Source organism: Miniopterus natalensis, chromosome 6 (assembly GCF_054644295.1).
Source record: "Miniopterus natalensis isolate mMinNat1 chromosome 6, mMinNat1.hap1, whole genome shotgun sequence".
Classification (NCBI taxonomy): Eukaryota; Metazoa; Chordata; class Mammalia; order Chiroptera; family Miniopteridae; genus Miniopterus; species Miniopterus natalensis.
The window spans coordinates 52,814,069-52,831,081 of NC_142086.1; the positions used below are offsets into that span (position 1 = coordinate 52,814,069).

Here is a 17,013-nt window from a genome sequence, read left to right on the forward strand (position 1 = left end):
AAACATACCCCCAAAATGCTTTTTCCAGCATATCCCATTTGTAATTTCTTTATAAAAAGATTGAAATTTGGATCTCTTTCACTAATGTCTATTTTTAAATGAGCCCTGTCCACTGGTCACTATGGATTTTGATTTGGATGGTTACAAATTTGGGCTTGTTTTAAGCTATGTAATTTACAGCTAAAATTCTTTAGAGCCTAATACATAAATTATGTATTTTTCCTCCACAAGGGCCATGACCCATTTAGAGCAACAGAAAGATATACTCTTCAATACTCAAAGAAAGAATGGCTGTCCTTTATGATCACAGGCAATGTGGATATGATAGGGTGGAGACACTTCAAGCCTACCTGTGAGCTGGCAGGCTCACCCAGGAAAATCTGTGTGACAGCAAATACCACCCTAAAAAAAGCCACTCAACCAGATAAAAAGTGAGACAAACACAGGGATTAAAGCTTACAGGAATGCAGAAGTGAATGGGATGGAGCATAATCCGTGCAAAAATGTGGAAGTCCTTGGGAACAAAGCCCCATCAAGGTCCTACATAATTAAATGTGAAATGTGTAGTTGGTAAGAACATTAAAAAAAAATCTCAGAATCTATGTGTTTCTACAGAAAGGTTACTACTACATGAAGAACAGAGACCATCCCATAGCTTGAATGCCTTTCTTCTATTTTCCTATTGCTTTTCTTATTATTATTACTTTTTTTTTTTTTGGTGTTTCATTTTTTTCAGTGCCACCAACTAACCAGCTGAAGGGGCCTCTGAACTTAAAGGTCGGTGCTAGCCTTGGCGGTCAGCACTCTGATGCGGGCCGAGTTGCAGGTCTTGCAGAGGATGTGTCCATCCAAAGGGTAGCAGCCTTGGTTATCCCCTTCAGACAGGAGACCGCCACAATCCTAGGAAAATAAAGACAGATGGAAATAACGTAAGTGAAAATGTAAACGACATATGTGAAGATCAAATTCTTCAGCTTTCCATTCAAGGCCTTCAGAATGCGGCCTCTTATCTCTCCACTTCACATACCACCACGCCCCTCCAATCCATCCCCGGTATGCAGCATAGTAAATCTTAAAAAAAACTGAATTATATATTAAAGACATATATGAAAACAGGGTAAAGGTCACTTCATAGGAAATACAATTTCAGGAGGAGAAGAATCCAAGCCTCTGGGATCTCAAATGGTAGCTTTGTTACCTAACCCAAATGGCAATGCCAAGAACAGGAGAAAATAAAACAGATCTCTAACCATGAATTCATTATTACCCTCTATCATCAGCGTAAGGATCTCTCAAAAGAAATATACAGGTTCAGGGACACAATTTGTTGGCATTTCTGAGCAAAGGCAAAGTCGTGCAGTGGCTCCTGCTAAGCAGAAGGGCCACCAATGGGCTCTGCATACTTACCCCAGTCGTAGCAAAAATAAAATCCTAAGGTTTGTGGAGAACAATGACTTCTTGTGCTTCCTAAGGAGGTATCACCATGCGGAGGAATGAGTGCTGCACCAGGAGATAGCCCCTAGCTCTGACACTGTCTGTGTCACTGCAGGTAAGGCTGATTGCCACTCTGAGACTAATTCCTGCGTTTGCTACCTTACCAAGCCGTGGGGAAGATCAAAGAGGATAATGGATGTGAATGTACTTTGAAAAAAAAATGCCAAGAGCTACATAACTGTAACAAATTATATTATTGTTGGTACCACCTTTGAGGGTTCCTTTTGGAAAGTGTTAAATAATAGTTAAATGTTGGCCCTTACTTTTGGAGAAAATGGAAGTTTCTTTAGAAAAAAAATGTAGCACTTCCTCTGGAGGTGTGTGTCCTTGCTACCTTTCGCAGACGCTCTTTAAAGGCCACGATTGCTGCACGCCTCACCCCGCTGCCCACCACGACAGCAAAGAGGTCACTGGGGCTTGTGTCTGTGTTTGACGAATAATGAGATTTAAGTTCAAAAAGGGTGTCGCCTAGAAGGCAATGGCAGCAGGAGTTGGGCTCCCCAGGAAGGTTGGCTTTACCAAAATGAACAAGCAGTGCTGGAGGCATTCAAGAAACGGATAGTGGAACCCAACCAAGTCTTTTTGCCATCATAAAAAGAAAGGAGGACATTTCATAAATGACATGATTTAAAGCATTGAATGAGGTAACATCTATAGTCATCTGGCACTCTAAAGAGCCCAGAGGCGACCACAGTGCTGGAACCATCGATGCCTTGAATCTTAGATCCAAACGGAGTCATATGTCACATCCATGCAACCTCCTCATTTTATAAATATTTTTATTTGTTTATATCTTTATTGATTTCAGAGACAGAGGAGGAGGGGGAGAGAGAGAGAGAGAGAGAGAGAGAAAGAAACATCAATGGTGAGAGTCGCCATTGATCGGCTGCCTCCTGCACGTCCTCAACTGGGGATCGAGCCCACAACCTGGGCATGTGCCCTGACCGGGAATTGAACCGTGATCTCCTGGATCCTAGGTCAACACTCAACCCCTGAGCCACACCCGGCTGGGCCAACCTCCTCATTTCAGAGAGGGGGCGGTGAGGAGCAGAGAGGGAAGTGATTTGTCCACTGTGATACAGTGACTAGAACAATGGTCTACTCTCTTCGAATTCACTGTTTCTCTCATTCTACAGTATTGTTTCTAAATAAATTATCAGCATTTTAAAGTAAACTGAACTTGTACAGCTATCATTTAATCTGGAAGGAGGAAAGGTACATTTCATGCAACTCTTAGCATAAACACAAAACCACTTAAAAGTCAAAGCCTATTGGCATGTGTGTAAGAAATGCTAGGAAGCTTTTCTTCTTTGAGCTCGGTGTCCCCATCTGTAAAACGATCTCTAAATTATCCATTAGCTCTTCCACGCTTATGGTTTAGGTCAATTTTAAAGGTGATGGCTGGATATTGTTGTTCGTTTTTAGCTATAAAACCTTTAGTTATAAAACTTATAAAAGCTGTTGTTTTTATTATCTTTTCTCATGTTAGGCAACTCGAGTTCTAGGACAAAACAAAGCACATTGCATAAGACAGGTGGCCAGTTATAGCTCAGGCAGTGAAAGGGGTTAATGCAGCCCCAGAGAGCTGGCTGGGCCTGCCAAGATCTCCTTAGTGGGACTAGACGAGCTAACCTCAGGAAGATGCGGTAATGGGGAAGCACATACTACCCCTCAGACAGAAGAGGGAGCTGGGTCGCGGCTGGTGTGGCTCAGTTGGTTGGGTGTCGTCCTGTACACCAAAAGGCTGCAGGCTTCATTTCCCATCGGGCACATGCCTGGGTTGCGGGCTCGATCCCCGGTGGGCGTCATGCAGGAGGCAACCGCTCGATGTTCTGCTCTCATATCAATGTTTCTCTCTCTTCCTCTCCCTTTCTCTCTGTCTAAATATCAATAAACTAAAACAAAGAAGAAGAAGCGGGGGAGCTGAAAACTGCTATACTCCCAGGGAGAGTTAGTAGGAAACAGGAAACATGCTTCAGAAGAGGAGCCTGGGTAACTCATAGAACCAGAACGAGAAAGTGTTTTAAATTCATTTTCTGAACCTGGTGCCCTTTTGAGACCTGGATCATTGGGGAAACACTTGCTGCCTTTTGCTTTATAAATGACTACATTACATGTCCCTTGACAAGAAACCCTCCTCGTCACCTCCAGCCTGGATTACAGCTGTTGTATATATATGCCCATGGCATCTTGTGCATGTTTCCTGTAGCCCTAGCAGTCACCGGGCCTCCTGCGTGAAGTGCCCAGTCTGCGGTGGCAAACCTAACAAATCTCCATGACTTTGAATGTGAAGTGCCAACCCCCGTGAAAGGAATAAATGCCTGTCCTTCTCAGTGGGGGACAAAGGCATCTCTGCCCCACAGGAGTCTCAGAGATGAAGCAAAAGATTCAGTATAGTAATAACAGCAGGACTTTCCCCACTAACTTAGCACTTTATGACTCACAGTGTCCTTTAATATGCAATTTTGCATTGTAGTCACATAGTTGGATAAGTGACTTATCCAACATCACTAGCCTGAAATGCCCATGTCAGATCTAAAGCCCAGTCCTGTGAACACACGCACTCAGGGCTCTCCCAGATTTAACAGTTGCCGTGTTTATGAAAAGCTGGCTCTAATGGGCCTTTCAATGCTTGCCGTGCAGGGTTAGGAGTGCAGACCACAGACCTCACACCGGTAGCAGTGAACATGGAAATCGCGGTCCAGAGCCACAATCCGGACGGTCTCCTCCTGGCCCGGGGCGGGCATGATAGGCTCCTTGCACACAGAACACCGGGGGGCAAATTTCCTGAAAACGAAGAGACAGGTCGGGTTAGATACTGAGCATAGGCAATGGCAAAGAAGTGAGACGCGAAGATTAAATAAAAGAGTAAAAGGTGAAAGCCGAGAGGACATCCGATCTACTATTCTGTGACCTTGAGCGAGTCATTTTCCTTCTCTAGGTAGGCTTCCTCAACTCTGACATAAGGGAGTTACACTCGGTGACAGGAGAGGTCCTTGTAGATCATAGATATTATGATCCTGGGTGAGGTGAGGGAGGTGAGAGGGTGAACTGCTTGTGCATGAGAACACCTGGGAGCTGTGTGACATGGAATTCACTGGTGATAGATTCCAAGCACAAACCCTGGGCCTGGGGAGGATCACCAGAGGGGAGAACATAAGTCCTGGAGGTCCCTACTTGTCTCTGCTATTTGCTTCTAGAGTTTTGTATGTGTTCCCCAGGGCTGACCTGGCTGTTCTGAGCTTGGGAACTTTGCCTCATTCCCACTTATTAGAGCCTCTTTCTTTGAAATGTGTCTTGAATTCTAGGAATTAAACCTCAAATAACTATTTTTCAAAATAGCAGAGGTTAGTGAGTTTAAATACTCTTTACATCAAACTTACTAAGGCCAAGTCTGCACTTGTACATTTTGTTTGTGTTAAACTTTTGTTTGAAAAAAAGAAAGTTAAAAAGGTGTCAAGTTCTTTATTCTTTAAAGGATTTTAGCAGCTCCGAAGGGTAAGTGTATAGGGACACATATATACTTATACCTACATACACATATACGTATGATTTTGAGGTTAACTGTTGGTGAAGAATTTTAATATTTCTTAATTGCTTAATATCCCTTACTATAACCAGTAGCCCTAACATTTTTTTCTCATAACAGATTAATAAGATGCAAATATAGACCATATAGCCATCTGTACCTTCTGGGGAGTAGGGGTGGCACTTGTGAAGGTATGAGGTGAGAGATGATTTGAAATGGGCAGAGACAAGAAGGGAAAAGATTCAAAAAGAGAAAAAGACTGTGCAACTCCATTTACTCATGGTAATGGTTTTAAGACTGATGATATTAAAATTTACTTATTTGTGGTGAGACTTAAAAAGAGATAATGATAGTAATCTAATACTTTGTAGAGCACTTTATGGTTATCAAAGCATTTTTACGTATATCGTATTCTCTATGTACATATTAATTTTCCTGGCAGCACCCAAAAGGCATCTGTATGGCTGCAGTCTAAATAAATATGAATTAAGCAGCAGATCAATTGATTGCTATGAAAGAAAAATTAAAAGGACCATGGTACAACTGCGGGAGTAATCAGAGTTGTTATAATTGGTATTTTATGCAAGAAGTTCATTCTCAATGGTATAAAAATATTGCTTTGGACTATCTGATTATTTTTTAATCTGGGTCACCAGTAGTGAAATGAGCAGGCTTCTAGAATCAACTGCAAAATTTCCTTTCCCAGAACCCATTGTGACTGTGAATTCTGTGAGGTCAGAAATATGTCTTGCCTATCACTGTATCCATGAGCCTCACTCGGTTTCCCCAAGTAGGATTATTTACTCCTCAGGATATTTCATTGCATATACTTATTATAGTACGAATTATTTGCATATCTCTGGAGATCACTAAACTGTGACTTTCCATAAGACAAGACTTGTTCCATCTCTGAGCTCCCAAAGACAACCGCTGTGACTGGTGCAGGGAGCAGAAATTCCAGCTATCGCTAATGAAATGAAGTATCTGCCATATTTCTCTATAAAAAAATGTTACTTGGGTTGTTATGTTCCATCTCAAGGACCTTCCTCCTTGGAAAGGCATAAACTGTATTCTTGCTGAGTAATGACTGCTTCCTACCAACTGGCCTCATTTCCATGATGAGAATAAAGTAAAGAGATGGGAAGTGGTTTCTGCAGTCCCTAGTGTTCCTTGGCCAGAGTTTCAAGGATTGTTTAGAATCCCAGGTGGTCGATTTCAAGGTCCAGCTCACTAAGCAGACAATAATCATAATAAAAACACTTTGATAACACTTTTGATGGCTAAAATAGCTACCATTTATTGAGTGCTTATTATGTGCCAAGCCCTGTTAAGCACTTGACCTTATTTTCTACCGACAGCAGTGTTATGAGGAGCTACTTTCATCATTTCTACTTTACAGCCATGAGAGCCAAGGCTAGGGAGGGATGGTCTTAATCATCTTGTGTCCTGGCACATTTCTGGCAATCAACAAATTGATGCTGACAAAACAAGTAAATGCCTCAGTGTAATATGCATGATAAGAAAGCACAGATAGTGGAAGAAAGGCTCAACACAATGAAAGGGTCAGTTAATAAGCCTGCTTCCCTGGGCTTACTGTGGTGGCACTGGGAACACAGACATGAACTAGGACACCCGCAATCAGGCTGGTGAGGGAGTTCTATCTAGTTCTGCATTTGTTCTATTTATATATACATATCCTACTATATTGCAAAAATCATTTAAGGTGGCTACTGTAAGATTTTGTGTGTGTGTATGTGCGTGCATGTGTATTTTTTATTACTATTCAGACTATATTGAGTGCTATCTATAGCCAGAAGGGAATGTAAATTGAAACATGAGGATAGGGAGGGATTGAGATCAGATAAAGTTTCTTAGGTAGATGGCCATTGACTTGGGCTTTGAAAGATGGCCATGTAGGTGAAATGGGAAAGTGTGTGTATGTGTGCGTGTGCGTGTGCTTGAGTGTGTGTTGAGGTGAGATACAGTCTGGGACTGAATTTGAACAGTTCTCTGAAATGACTCATATATGGGAAAGAGTTCCTACCTAAGAGGCTGGAGGACTTGAGCCAACCTTGACTGAGGGTGGTTATGTATGGGATGACCCATTAACAAGGCCTCAAAAATAGTATTTCAGAAGCTTATTACCCAAAGTGGAATCCAAGACCACCTGAGTGCTTGTCAGAAATGCAGAGCCTTAGGGCCCACCCTAGACCTACTCAATTATAATCTGCAGTTCAGTAAGATCCCTAAGTGACCTGTAAGCACACTGACGTCTGGGAAGCACTGGTTTAAAAGACAGGACTGGAAGCAGGCGAGATAAATGCTTTTCGCATGGGTCTCCTGTGTCTCATGGTAACTCTCTCTCCCAGACTGCTCTAGTAATAGCCAAGCAAATCTTCCTTAAATGTACAGAGCCTTTCTTAACCCCATGTCCTTACTCATTGCCTGGGTTGTCCCTTTTGCCAGGAATCTCTTTGTTTCTCACTTAAAACACTTGAAATTCTGCTTCCAGAACCTGCTCAGAGCCCAGGGCCAGGGAATCTCTTCTGACTCCGGCTCAAGCCTCTGCCTGAGCCTATCTCCTGGTTGTGAGCCCTTCCTGCCCCATATCACAGATATTCTGCACCCTCCTCTGACAAGCTCCTTGCTGACAGAGGCTTTTCCCTATGCATTTGTGCAATTTCAACCTCTGCAGTTTCTCTCCTTGTATCTCTCTCCTTTAGCACTTAGTACAGCCATGAGCACACAGAAACCTCTTTGTAGACGATGTTGAGATGAATTAAAATACATTTCCTAAAAGCGCACAAGGGGAGACCTATTCAGAATGACCAAGAACAAGTCCCCAAAACACTGTTTGCAGAAGGAGGCTGTACTCCCCTAAAACTTCCCTCTCAGCCTTGTAGTGCCCACTCTGGGTTGGACTTTTTAGCTGCCTTGTGTTAGTACTTTCAAGGCTCAGAAACAAGAGTTCTGTAAAATTTTCTCATATTTTTCTTGGAGAAATGGGGGAAAATACACAAAAAACTTTCCTCCTTAAATACTTGCTAATCATACAGACAACATTATTTTAAAAAAATAATTTGTGTTTTCAAACATCACTGAATATTGGTGGAGGGGAGACAGTTGGGGGCTTGAGATTATTTTTCTTTTTAGTTGCTCAAGTCTGCTTTCCTGGGGTGTTCAGACTTACACACTTATGTCACCAGTCATAAGTCTCTAATTATGCTCCCCACTTCCAGAAATGAAAGATAAATGCATAGATATAAACTTACATTGGTCAGAGTTGATTTCCTGTTTTAATCGAGGGTGTAATATATCATTCTTTTTCAGCAACAGAAACCTGTGTGCTCTGATTATATCTACCAGTCTTTCCTGGATTAGGGTAAGTCTAAGAAAGGAGAGAAGCAGTGACAGAAACATACCCCCATTGGTATTTTTTCAGCTCCCTTAAATAGATGCAGGTTTTCTTTTTTCATGTGTAATTAGGAGCTAAAAATATCAATAACATTGAAGTACAATTTATGCTGTGACTGCCCTTTCAAAGTGAGCCCTTCCATGTCTAATTCAGGGGGAAAATTTCTGCCTCTGGGGTTTATTAATTCATTCAGCCTCATGTCTTTTGGTGAGGTTTTCACTTTCTTTGCAACTTGGAAAGTGGTCAGGAAATTCATTTTTAAACTATGAGTCTCAGGTCCCCCAAATTGCTTGTGGCAAGTACCTCCTGGTTGTTGACAATCAACAGAGCAGTGAAAATTAACCCACAAGACTGCACATCTGGAGGCCCCAGAACAGATACTGGAACTGCTGAGCCGTATAACCTTCATCTCTCTCTCAGCCTCAGACTGTCTGGAAAGCCACTGCCCAGCAAACACAGTCTAGAAAACCTCTGTGTCTACTGTCTACAAGTCACATCTGAGCTTTCATACAGCTCCTAAAAATAAGTTAACAAATGTGACCAACCAATTAACCAACTAACAAAGTGGTCATATAAAAATAAGCAAAACCCCAAACCATACACTTTTCATGAAAACCCCAGCTATAATAGAGGAAAGAGGGACCTTCAATGAAAGAATTGAGGAAGTGGGGACATATTTTTCCAGGCCCATGAGTAAGTGGTCTACTTGAGGCTCTACTTTCTTAATCTCTTCAAAAGACTGCACACCACCGCATTCATTGATTTTATCAGAAAATATCCTGGGAAAGAGAAGACCTGGGTGGGAGAAGAGGTGAGGGGAGGGCACAGATGTGTTGACAATAGTGTTAAGCGGCCTCTGAATGAGAGGCTTGAGTTAGTAAAGGCTGAACCGTTCTGTGTCTGCCACCCAGAACTTCCTATCTGTAGTGTGGCAGATGGAGAGAGGACACTGGGCTCTAGAGAGAATCCTGGGCTGCTACAGAAGGAGAGCATTAAGACAGGGTCTGGTCTAATGACCAAACCAAAGAGCTCAGAGAAATTGAGCAATTTGTTCAAAGTCACACATCTCGTTCACGTTGAGCCAGGGACGGCTAACCCAGGATCCTGCCTCTCTCCAATACAAATACCCTGTATGAGTGAACTTTCTCGCAATTAGAGCCACACAAAGATGCCAGGAACAAGCCCCAGAGAAGCGGTGAAGCGGAGGCCAGGCTGGCAAGACCTCCTGGACCACCTGATACCGATTCCTGCACTGGATCAGGGGAACAGGCAAATTCTTTTTAAGGTCCCATCAAACCCTGCCATCCCATAGCTCTGAGAGAGAAGATTTTGTGGCCCAGGTGCCAGGCAGTGAGGAGAGACTCCGGGACGGGCAGGCTGGGGTGCGAGAGCGGGCTGCCTACTTGTGGAAATCCTCGATGCAGTGGATGAGGCCACCGGCGTCCACGGTGAACGGGATCCCATCCAGGCTGCGGCGGCACATCACACAGGTGAAGCAGTGAGGGTGGTAGGCCTTCCCGGTGGCGCGGAGGATCCGCTCCATGATGGGCTTGGAGCACACGCTGCACTGCTCCAGGGTGTTCTGGAGAGAAGAAGAAACATCTCAGCGACAGGCCGGGCCTAGAGCGCCCCCTTCCGCAGTAACTCACAGCCTGACAAGCCCCCTCACAGAGCACGCTGCCTCAGGGGCCCATCACACTCAGCATTTTTATAATCCTCATTATCCAGGGAAGGAAACGCAATCGGACGCATCAAGTGGTTTTTCTCAGGCCACCCAGGTAATAGGTGGCAAATGGCAAATTTCAAACACGTCTTCTGACTCTTACCCTTGCTCCTCTCCACTAGGGCCAGGGTGATGGCGAACGTTTCTGTAAAGGCCCGTAGAGTAAATATCTCTGGCTTTATGCAACAGCACGATTTGCCAATGTAGCGCAGAGGCAGCCATAGATAGTATGCAAGTAAACGGGCATGGGGTTTTTTAATAAAACTTTAAGTTCGAAAGCAGGTGGTGAGCTAGATTTAGCCCATGCTGTACTGTTGACCCCTGAACTATCCAACCCAGGTTCTCCACTGGAAAAAAGCTTCGCTATCACTTCTAAAATATGACTCATCATCAAAGACCTAGTGGGGTCACCAAGGACCCTAACATTTTGGAGAGTGGTCTGTCTGATAACTGAGACTCTGAGAGCATGCTCACTGCAGACCCCAACCACAGCTCAGCACAACCAGTGAGGCTTCTGGTAACGTAAACTTTAAGCCTTGATTCAAACACCACCTCCAAGTTTAGCATTGTAAATTCTCAAAGTAAATGTTGAACCTAGAGGCGTTCCAGTCTTGAGAAGTTAGTTAAGAAAGTTAATTTATCTGGCTGAGCTTCAACGATATGCTGAGCTTTAAAAATACGTATTTCCCTTAAAGAGGATACTGTTTATTGACAGAAAGACTAATAAAATTTTCTGTGAGCTTTTCATCCATCTCTAGACTCATGCTCTCCTACCAGCCAACCATGTCTCACAGGTAACATGTTATATCTCAACTGAGATGTCTGGGCTGACTCACTGAGCTTACAATCTAGAATAAACCGGGATGGGGATCTGATTAGAAAGATACAGAACTGGAAGGGATGTGGAAATTAAGGAGTAATTGCCCTCTTACTATGAGAACTTTTAAATGGTCATTAGGTAAGAAGTGCCTAAGGGTGGAAAACAAGTGTGTTGATGTCTCAACTACGGCACTGGTCTCTGACAGGCTTCCCTATTTGCATGTCTCTTCTTCTGTAAGACTTGGCTATCTCCAAAGTGACTTACAGTTTCCTTTCCAAACCACAGATAAGACCAAATAATTTTCCTGTTAACAAAAAATTTACATGGCTCCACAATGTAAAAAGAACTAGTTCCATATGTGACATTCAGCCTCCCTTCCTAGGCTGGCCCCCTAATGTCTCAGATGGCTCACACACGTTCAACCCTATGAGAAACTTCCATACTCCTGTGCATTGGCGCATGCCTGCAATTAATTACAATTTGCCATTTTGACCTTTCAAAGTATGGCCCAGTGAGCTTTCCTTGATGTCCTCATTTGGAATAAACTGCTTCTTCTCTCCCCTTCCCAAGCTTGCTAACTTACGGTGTTCACTGTATTAACATTTGTACATGTCTATTTCCTCAATAGACTGCAATTTCTTTTAGGGCTGGGGCTATGTCTTTAGAATATATTTTTCTGTCCCATACTACACCTAGTATACTACTTGAAATAAAATAAGACTAGGATGAATGTGTACTAAAAAAATGAATGAAGGAATATTGTTGACATCCCACCTCGCAGCACACTGCTGGCATGACTCTGACTCAGGAATCTATCCCATGATGAATTGGTAAATCCATCACCATCCTCTCTTCAAAACTGTGGTTGCTGGGGGTTTTGAAATTGCTTAGTATGCCTCTGGTCACAGCCTAAACTCATGAAAACTATTAACCCACATGCCCCTCCCCCCATTTTAAAGTGGTGAAATTAAATAGCAGAAAAACATAAGATGAGAGTCTGGAGACAAGGATGGTCTGGACAATGAAGGCCCTGCTACTTTTCTTCTCTGGTCATCTGAGCTAATGTGGCTGGAAACCATCTTCCCAGGACTTGTGTTTTGTTCCTCTGTGGGTTTTAACTTTTTTTTTTTTAAGGTAGGCTGAAATGGAGTTGAACAAACCAGAAAATGCTTGACCAGAAAATGTTTTTGTTTGCACTGAGGCTTGGCTGCAAGCTTCAGCCCATTTACTTAAAACCATCAATCAGCAACATATAAGGTTGAGTCAGGTTCTAGGGAAATTCTTCATGGGCTATGGAAGCGCTGTATAAAGGACAGGTAATCTGAACATTTCTTCTACAAAGGCAAAACTGTAAAATATGCCCAAAGTGAGACTATTGTGAAATGCTTACAAATCAGAAAACAAAGATTCCAAGAATGCAGCTGACTGCCACCTTATGCTAGCAAACGGTGGAAAAGGACGGATTACGCTTGTCTAGCCAGCTCCCTCTACTGTACTCTTCTCCTCTCAGTCTTCAATTGGTCCACGAGGGCTCTCAGACATATCTTCTATCAGAGAAAGGATAGACCCTTACAGTGTCAGAGAGCAGGACACTGAGCACCCTTCTAGCCCAGGCCTCTGATTTCACAGGTACGAAAACAGACCTGGAGCACTGATGCAGCTGGGCCTGGGTCATGGAGTTCAATAGGGACAGAGGTGGAACTGGTATCACAGTTTCTTGACTCCCAGTAATTCAGAGAGGGATCTGATGAATTCCTTATGTAGCCATAGAGAGGGACAGTTGTTAGACAAAAGCTATGAGTTACCCTTCTGGCTTTGTCAACATGCAGTGTACGACCTTGGGTAAATAATTTCTTCTCTCTAGACCCCAGTTTTCTTGTCTGTAAAACAATGATTAACTCTAACTCTAATTTTATTACTCTGTGATACCTCAGTGTTAACAATAGGAAAAGGCTAATGTTTGCATTAACAGATACATATTAGAAACAATGGATAACCCCTCATCTGAGATTTGAAGGGAGGGTTCATGTGATAGAATCCTGGACTGTGCCACCTTCACTGTCTTTCACTTGGAATTCCAGAAATTGCTGTTAGTATAATTTCAAGCACATAGATGACCTTTGTGTCTTCTTGTAGAAAGTTATTTTAAAACCAAATGAAAAGATGCAGTTTTCATATTTTCCAAAGTAGGTTAAAATAAAAATGATTTTTAAAGAATATAAAACAAAAGAAAGTCTTCAAGGATGTCTCTAAGTCTACCCACTCAAATCACACTTGTATGTGAGGTAGGGGTGCTGTGACTGATCGACAGGGGAGGTAGGAAGGAAGAGCCTATTCCAGCCTAGGAACCTTCAAATGCAGCAGAGTGCTTCATGAGCTGGCTCTGGATCAGCCTCTCCTGCTCGCCTATGGACCCCACCTTCCAACTGTCACTGAGCGTTCTGCTACATCTTTCATAAGCCACCTTCTTCCACAAGCCCAGAGTACTTCGCATCACCCTTTTTTTTTTTTGCCTATAGACTACCTACCCATTCTTCAAAGTTAGGCTCAAATGTTACCTCTTCTGCAAAACCTTCCCTAATTCTCCCTATGCTACACTCCAAGCAAAATAAGTCACTTATTCCACCCTCATAGACTGTGCAATGCTTCTATGAAACTGAATATAATGGACTTGATTTAATGGTTTCTGTCAACTTCCATGGCCAAACTAAGCCCACACCTTTCTCCCCCATGGAGCCACAGTTATAGGCTGAGTTTCCTAGGAAACATTCTCAAACATAGATTTGCACATGGGAAGTTCCTGAAGAGTGTCTTTGAGATCAACGCCTGTGGCAGAGTGCAGGAAGTTCCTGAGTAGAGGAGCTGAACGATGATGCAGTTACAACAAAGGCTCCTGATGGTTCATGGAATAGTCTGGAGCTGGAATGGCCCTGCAGAGTTGTTCTTCCTTGAAACTAGGGGATAGGACCCTTACATCACTATATCTACCAGTCAATGGATACAGACTGCTGGCAAGAGGGAGGAGTGATTTGGGGTGAAGAAGAGTTCCCTTCAGTTGAGGGTAATCACCAGAGAAAGACTCAGCTATGAACCATCAACTGACAACAGTCCCAACAGCTGGAGGAATGAGAGCCTCCCTGAAGAGGGATCTGGACAGTATTACAGCATCCGCAACAGCAACCATCCCCGTCCAGGGCCTGCATAGTCCATGCACACAGTAGGCACGGAATACCTTATAGTTTACCCTGAATTGAGAGTCTAAATTTTATTCTTCTTCTTCTTTTTTTAAATCTAAGCATTGTTTGAAGATTTTGAAAGCATTTTTATAAATTGTTTTGGGCAGCCACTTCAATGAAAGTATAGTTAAAAGGAAAAGCTGTTATAGAGTAGCAGAAAAAAGGTCAAACAAGAAATTAGCTGCTACAAGGCAGTTTATAAACTTTTCTGACATGATGGCAATACAACTGTGATTAAAAACAAAAAAAGTTAAGTAAAAATAAAAATGGAATCACACAAAAAATCTTGTACATAAAACTCCCCAAAACAACTGTTTTTAGAGATACAATCTGGTTGTATCTCTTCTATCCTTGGATATTGTATAAATAACTTCTCTAATTCACAGGCAGAAGAGCTGGAAGAATCATCTGAATATAAATGAAGCATACAGGTATCATAAGCATTAGCTACCAGTTAGATTATAAAGAAAATTACATTTCTGTAACTTATGTATTGCATAGGTATACATGTGTTCAATGTTAGGCATTTTATATAAAGAGACATAAGTATTTGAAGATTCAGAAAACTATAAAATGTTGCCATTTAGAAATGTTAAATTTTTCATTTCATAAAATTAAAATGTAACCTTATATTCAATCTTCTTTTTTTTTTTTTAAAGTTAGGAAAGCAATATTGAAACAGGAAAGACACTTGGAAAGATATGGGTGACATCTCACATTCTAGATACAGTTTTGGTTTTGTTGGGACAAGAATAAAAAGAAAAAAAGAAAAAAAAGCAGAGTTAGAAAATACTAAACCTTTAAAAGTCTTTAGCGATTATTTTAGTCCAGGAATTTTCAACTTCCCTCACTTGCCTCTCTTTTCTATAATCCTTTGTTCAGGGAAATAATTTATGAAGAAAACACACCCAGAAGAGCCCAAATGACTTCTGGATGAAGAGTGTGAAAAGATGGAGCTTGTGGGGGATCCATATGATACAAACCATCAGATCAAGAGATGAAGGGACAGAGAGGGAAAAGAGCTATTGACAGAGCGGGAGTTAGAATATAGGTCAGTCTCCTAATTCTCCACACAGTGGAAAATCCCTCTGCTATATCAGGCTATACAGAATTGATATTTCAGTAGATGTAGTCCATATTGCAAATATAAGGCATTCAGATTGACTACCTGCAAGTTACATGCATATAAATAAAGGGAGGAAACGTGTCCAGATCTCAAGACAGTTTGTCTACTGTCAATTTCATTGGTCTTCACAGGATTAGCTAGAAAACTCATTGTTGGGTCCCCAGCATCTGACAGTATCCTTGCATAAAATTGATGCTCCACACATGTGGGTTTGACAATGAATTAATAAACTCTGGATAAGTACTTTACATAAAGTAAAATTACTCTATTCAACCATGCAAAAACAATTCCCTAATCCAGATCTGGCCTCTCAACTGACAGGCTAAGGAAGAGTGTGACTCTAGTGGGTTCCAGGTGCGCCACACCTGGGAGAGTTGAAGAGGCCAGAGGTTTCCATAGCCCCTGGGTAGTCACCTTGGGCCAGGAGAAGCCCCATTCACTTACTCCAGTGTGCTGAACAAATGCGATCACCTTCTACATGAATCATGATGTTAAAAGGGTTGTGAAGCGCAGCTCCAATGTGTGTGTTCCCAACAGAACAGCAGTGAAGTACAATAAAGACAGCAAGGCTATGACTCAGTAAACCTCCACTGAATTGCCAGCGCCATTATGTAAACTCAAATCATTATATCACCTAACTTAATTTTGGAATACAAATTTATTCCTCACTCTGGTCATCAGGAAGGCTTCCCCAGTGATGGCAGTACTTTTGGGTTTTCTTTGTAGATGAAAACATCATTTTACCTTGATAGTTCTCCCAATGAGCTATGGTACAAAACCTCCCAAGAGCTCTGCTTCTCAGTGAGTCACACATTTCTTATTTAATTTTCTTGCACTTTCCACCCCGGCAGGGTGGCTCAGTTGGGTAGAGTGTCATCCTGTACACCAAAAGGTTAGGTTGCAGGTTAGATCCCCAGTCAGGGCACATACCTAGGTTGTGGGGCAACCTAAGAGGCAACCAATCTCTCTCTCTCTCCCTCCCTCTCTCTATAAAAATCAATAAAAAAATATCCACGAATGAAGATTTTTTTAAAAAGAAGTTTTCTTGTACTTTCCAAATGTCCTTCACCTATATCTAAATCTTAATCTATACCTGAATATGTGTTTCCAAACAGGCTAAAAATAATAATGGCAATCCTAGTGTCATCCATCCCTATGACTATCATGCCCTAATCAGAATAAAAATTCCTACCTACAGGTGAAAATTCTGATTTTTTTAAGATAGGAAAATTTTTGAGTCAATTTATTACGTGGCATCAAACCCTTAAAATTTATTTTTTGATATCATGACCCACACAAAAAAATGACAGTTATAAAACACATAACTAAAAATTCAGTAAAAAAAAAAACCTTCAACTTGTTTTTTGCTCATTTCTACTAATGTTTTTGAGCTCATCTCTTTGCATCCAATACCCATATAGCCTCAGCTTTTGATTAAGTCTCCTTTAAATAAACTTTTCACAGGCTTTCTGCTGAGCAGAGCTGCCTCCCCACTATATTTAGCATTACAGAAAGCCTAAGGAGTGGAACAAAGTGTTCAACATCTTGGCAGGTACAGAGGCAGAAAGGACAAAGACACCATCCCTGCCCTCCGAGGTTCCCAGTATAGTGGGAGAAGCAGACACTACTATAAATAGCTGATCAGAGGCAAAGGGCACAACAAATTGCTG

General features: G+C 42.1%; 1 protein-coding gene across 2 annotated transcripts in view; it reads right to left on the reverse strand.

Annotated features, from left to right (window-relative positions):
- Positions 1-354: 354 nt before the first annotated feature.
- LPP (LIM domain containing preferred translocation partner in lipoma) overlaps positions 355-17,013 on the reverse strand; it is a 601,611-nt gene continuing 584,952 nt past the window's right edge. For both annotated transcript variants that reach the window (XM_087818248.1, XM_016200064.2), the window contains 3 exons: positions 9,842-10,020; positions 4,161-4,281; positions 355-900 (listed from right to left, as the gene is read on the reverse strand). In XM_087818248.1, coding sequence (XP_087674374.1) covers positions 772-900; positions 4,161-4,281; positions 9,842-10,020 — 429 coding nt within the window. In that variant the 3' untranslated portion in view covers positions 355-771. The remainder of the gene's footprint in view (positions 901-4,160; positions 4,282-9,841; positions 10,021-17,013) is intronic.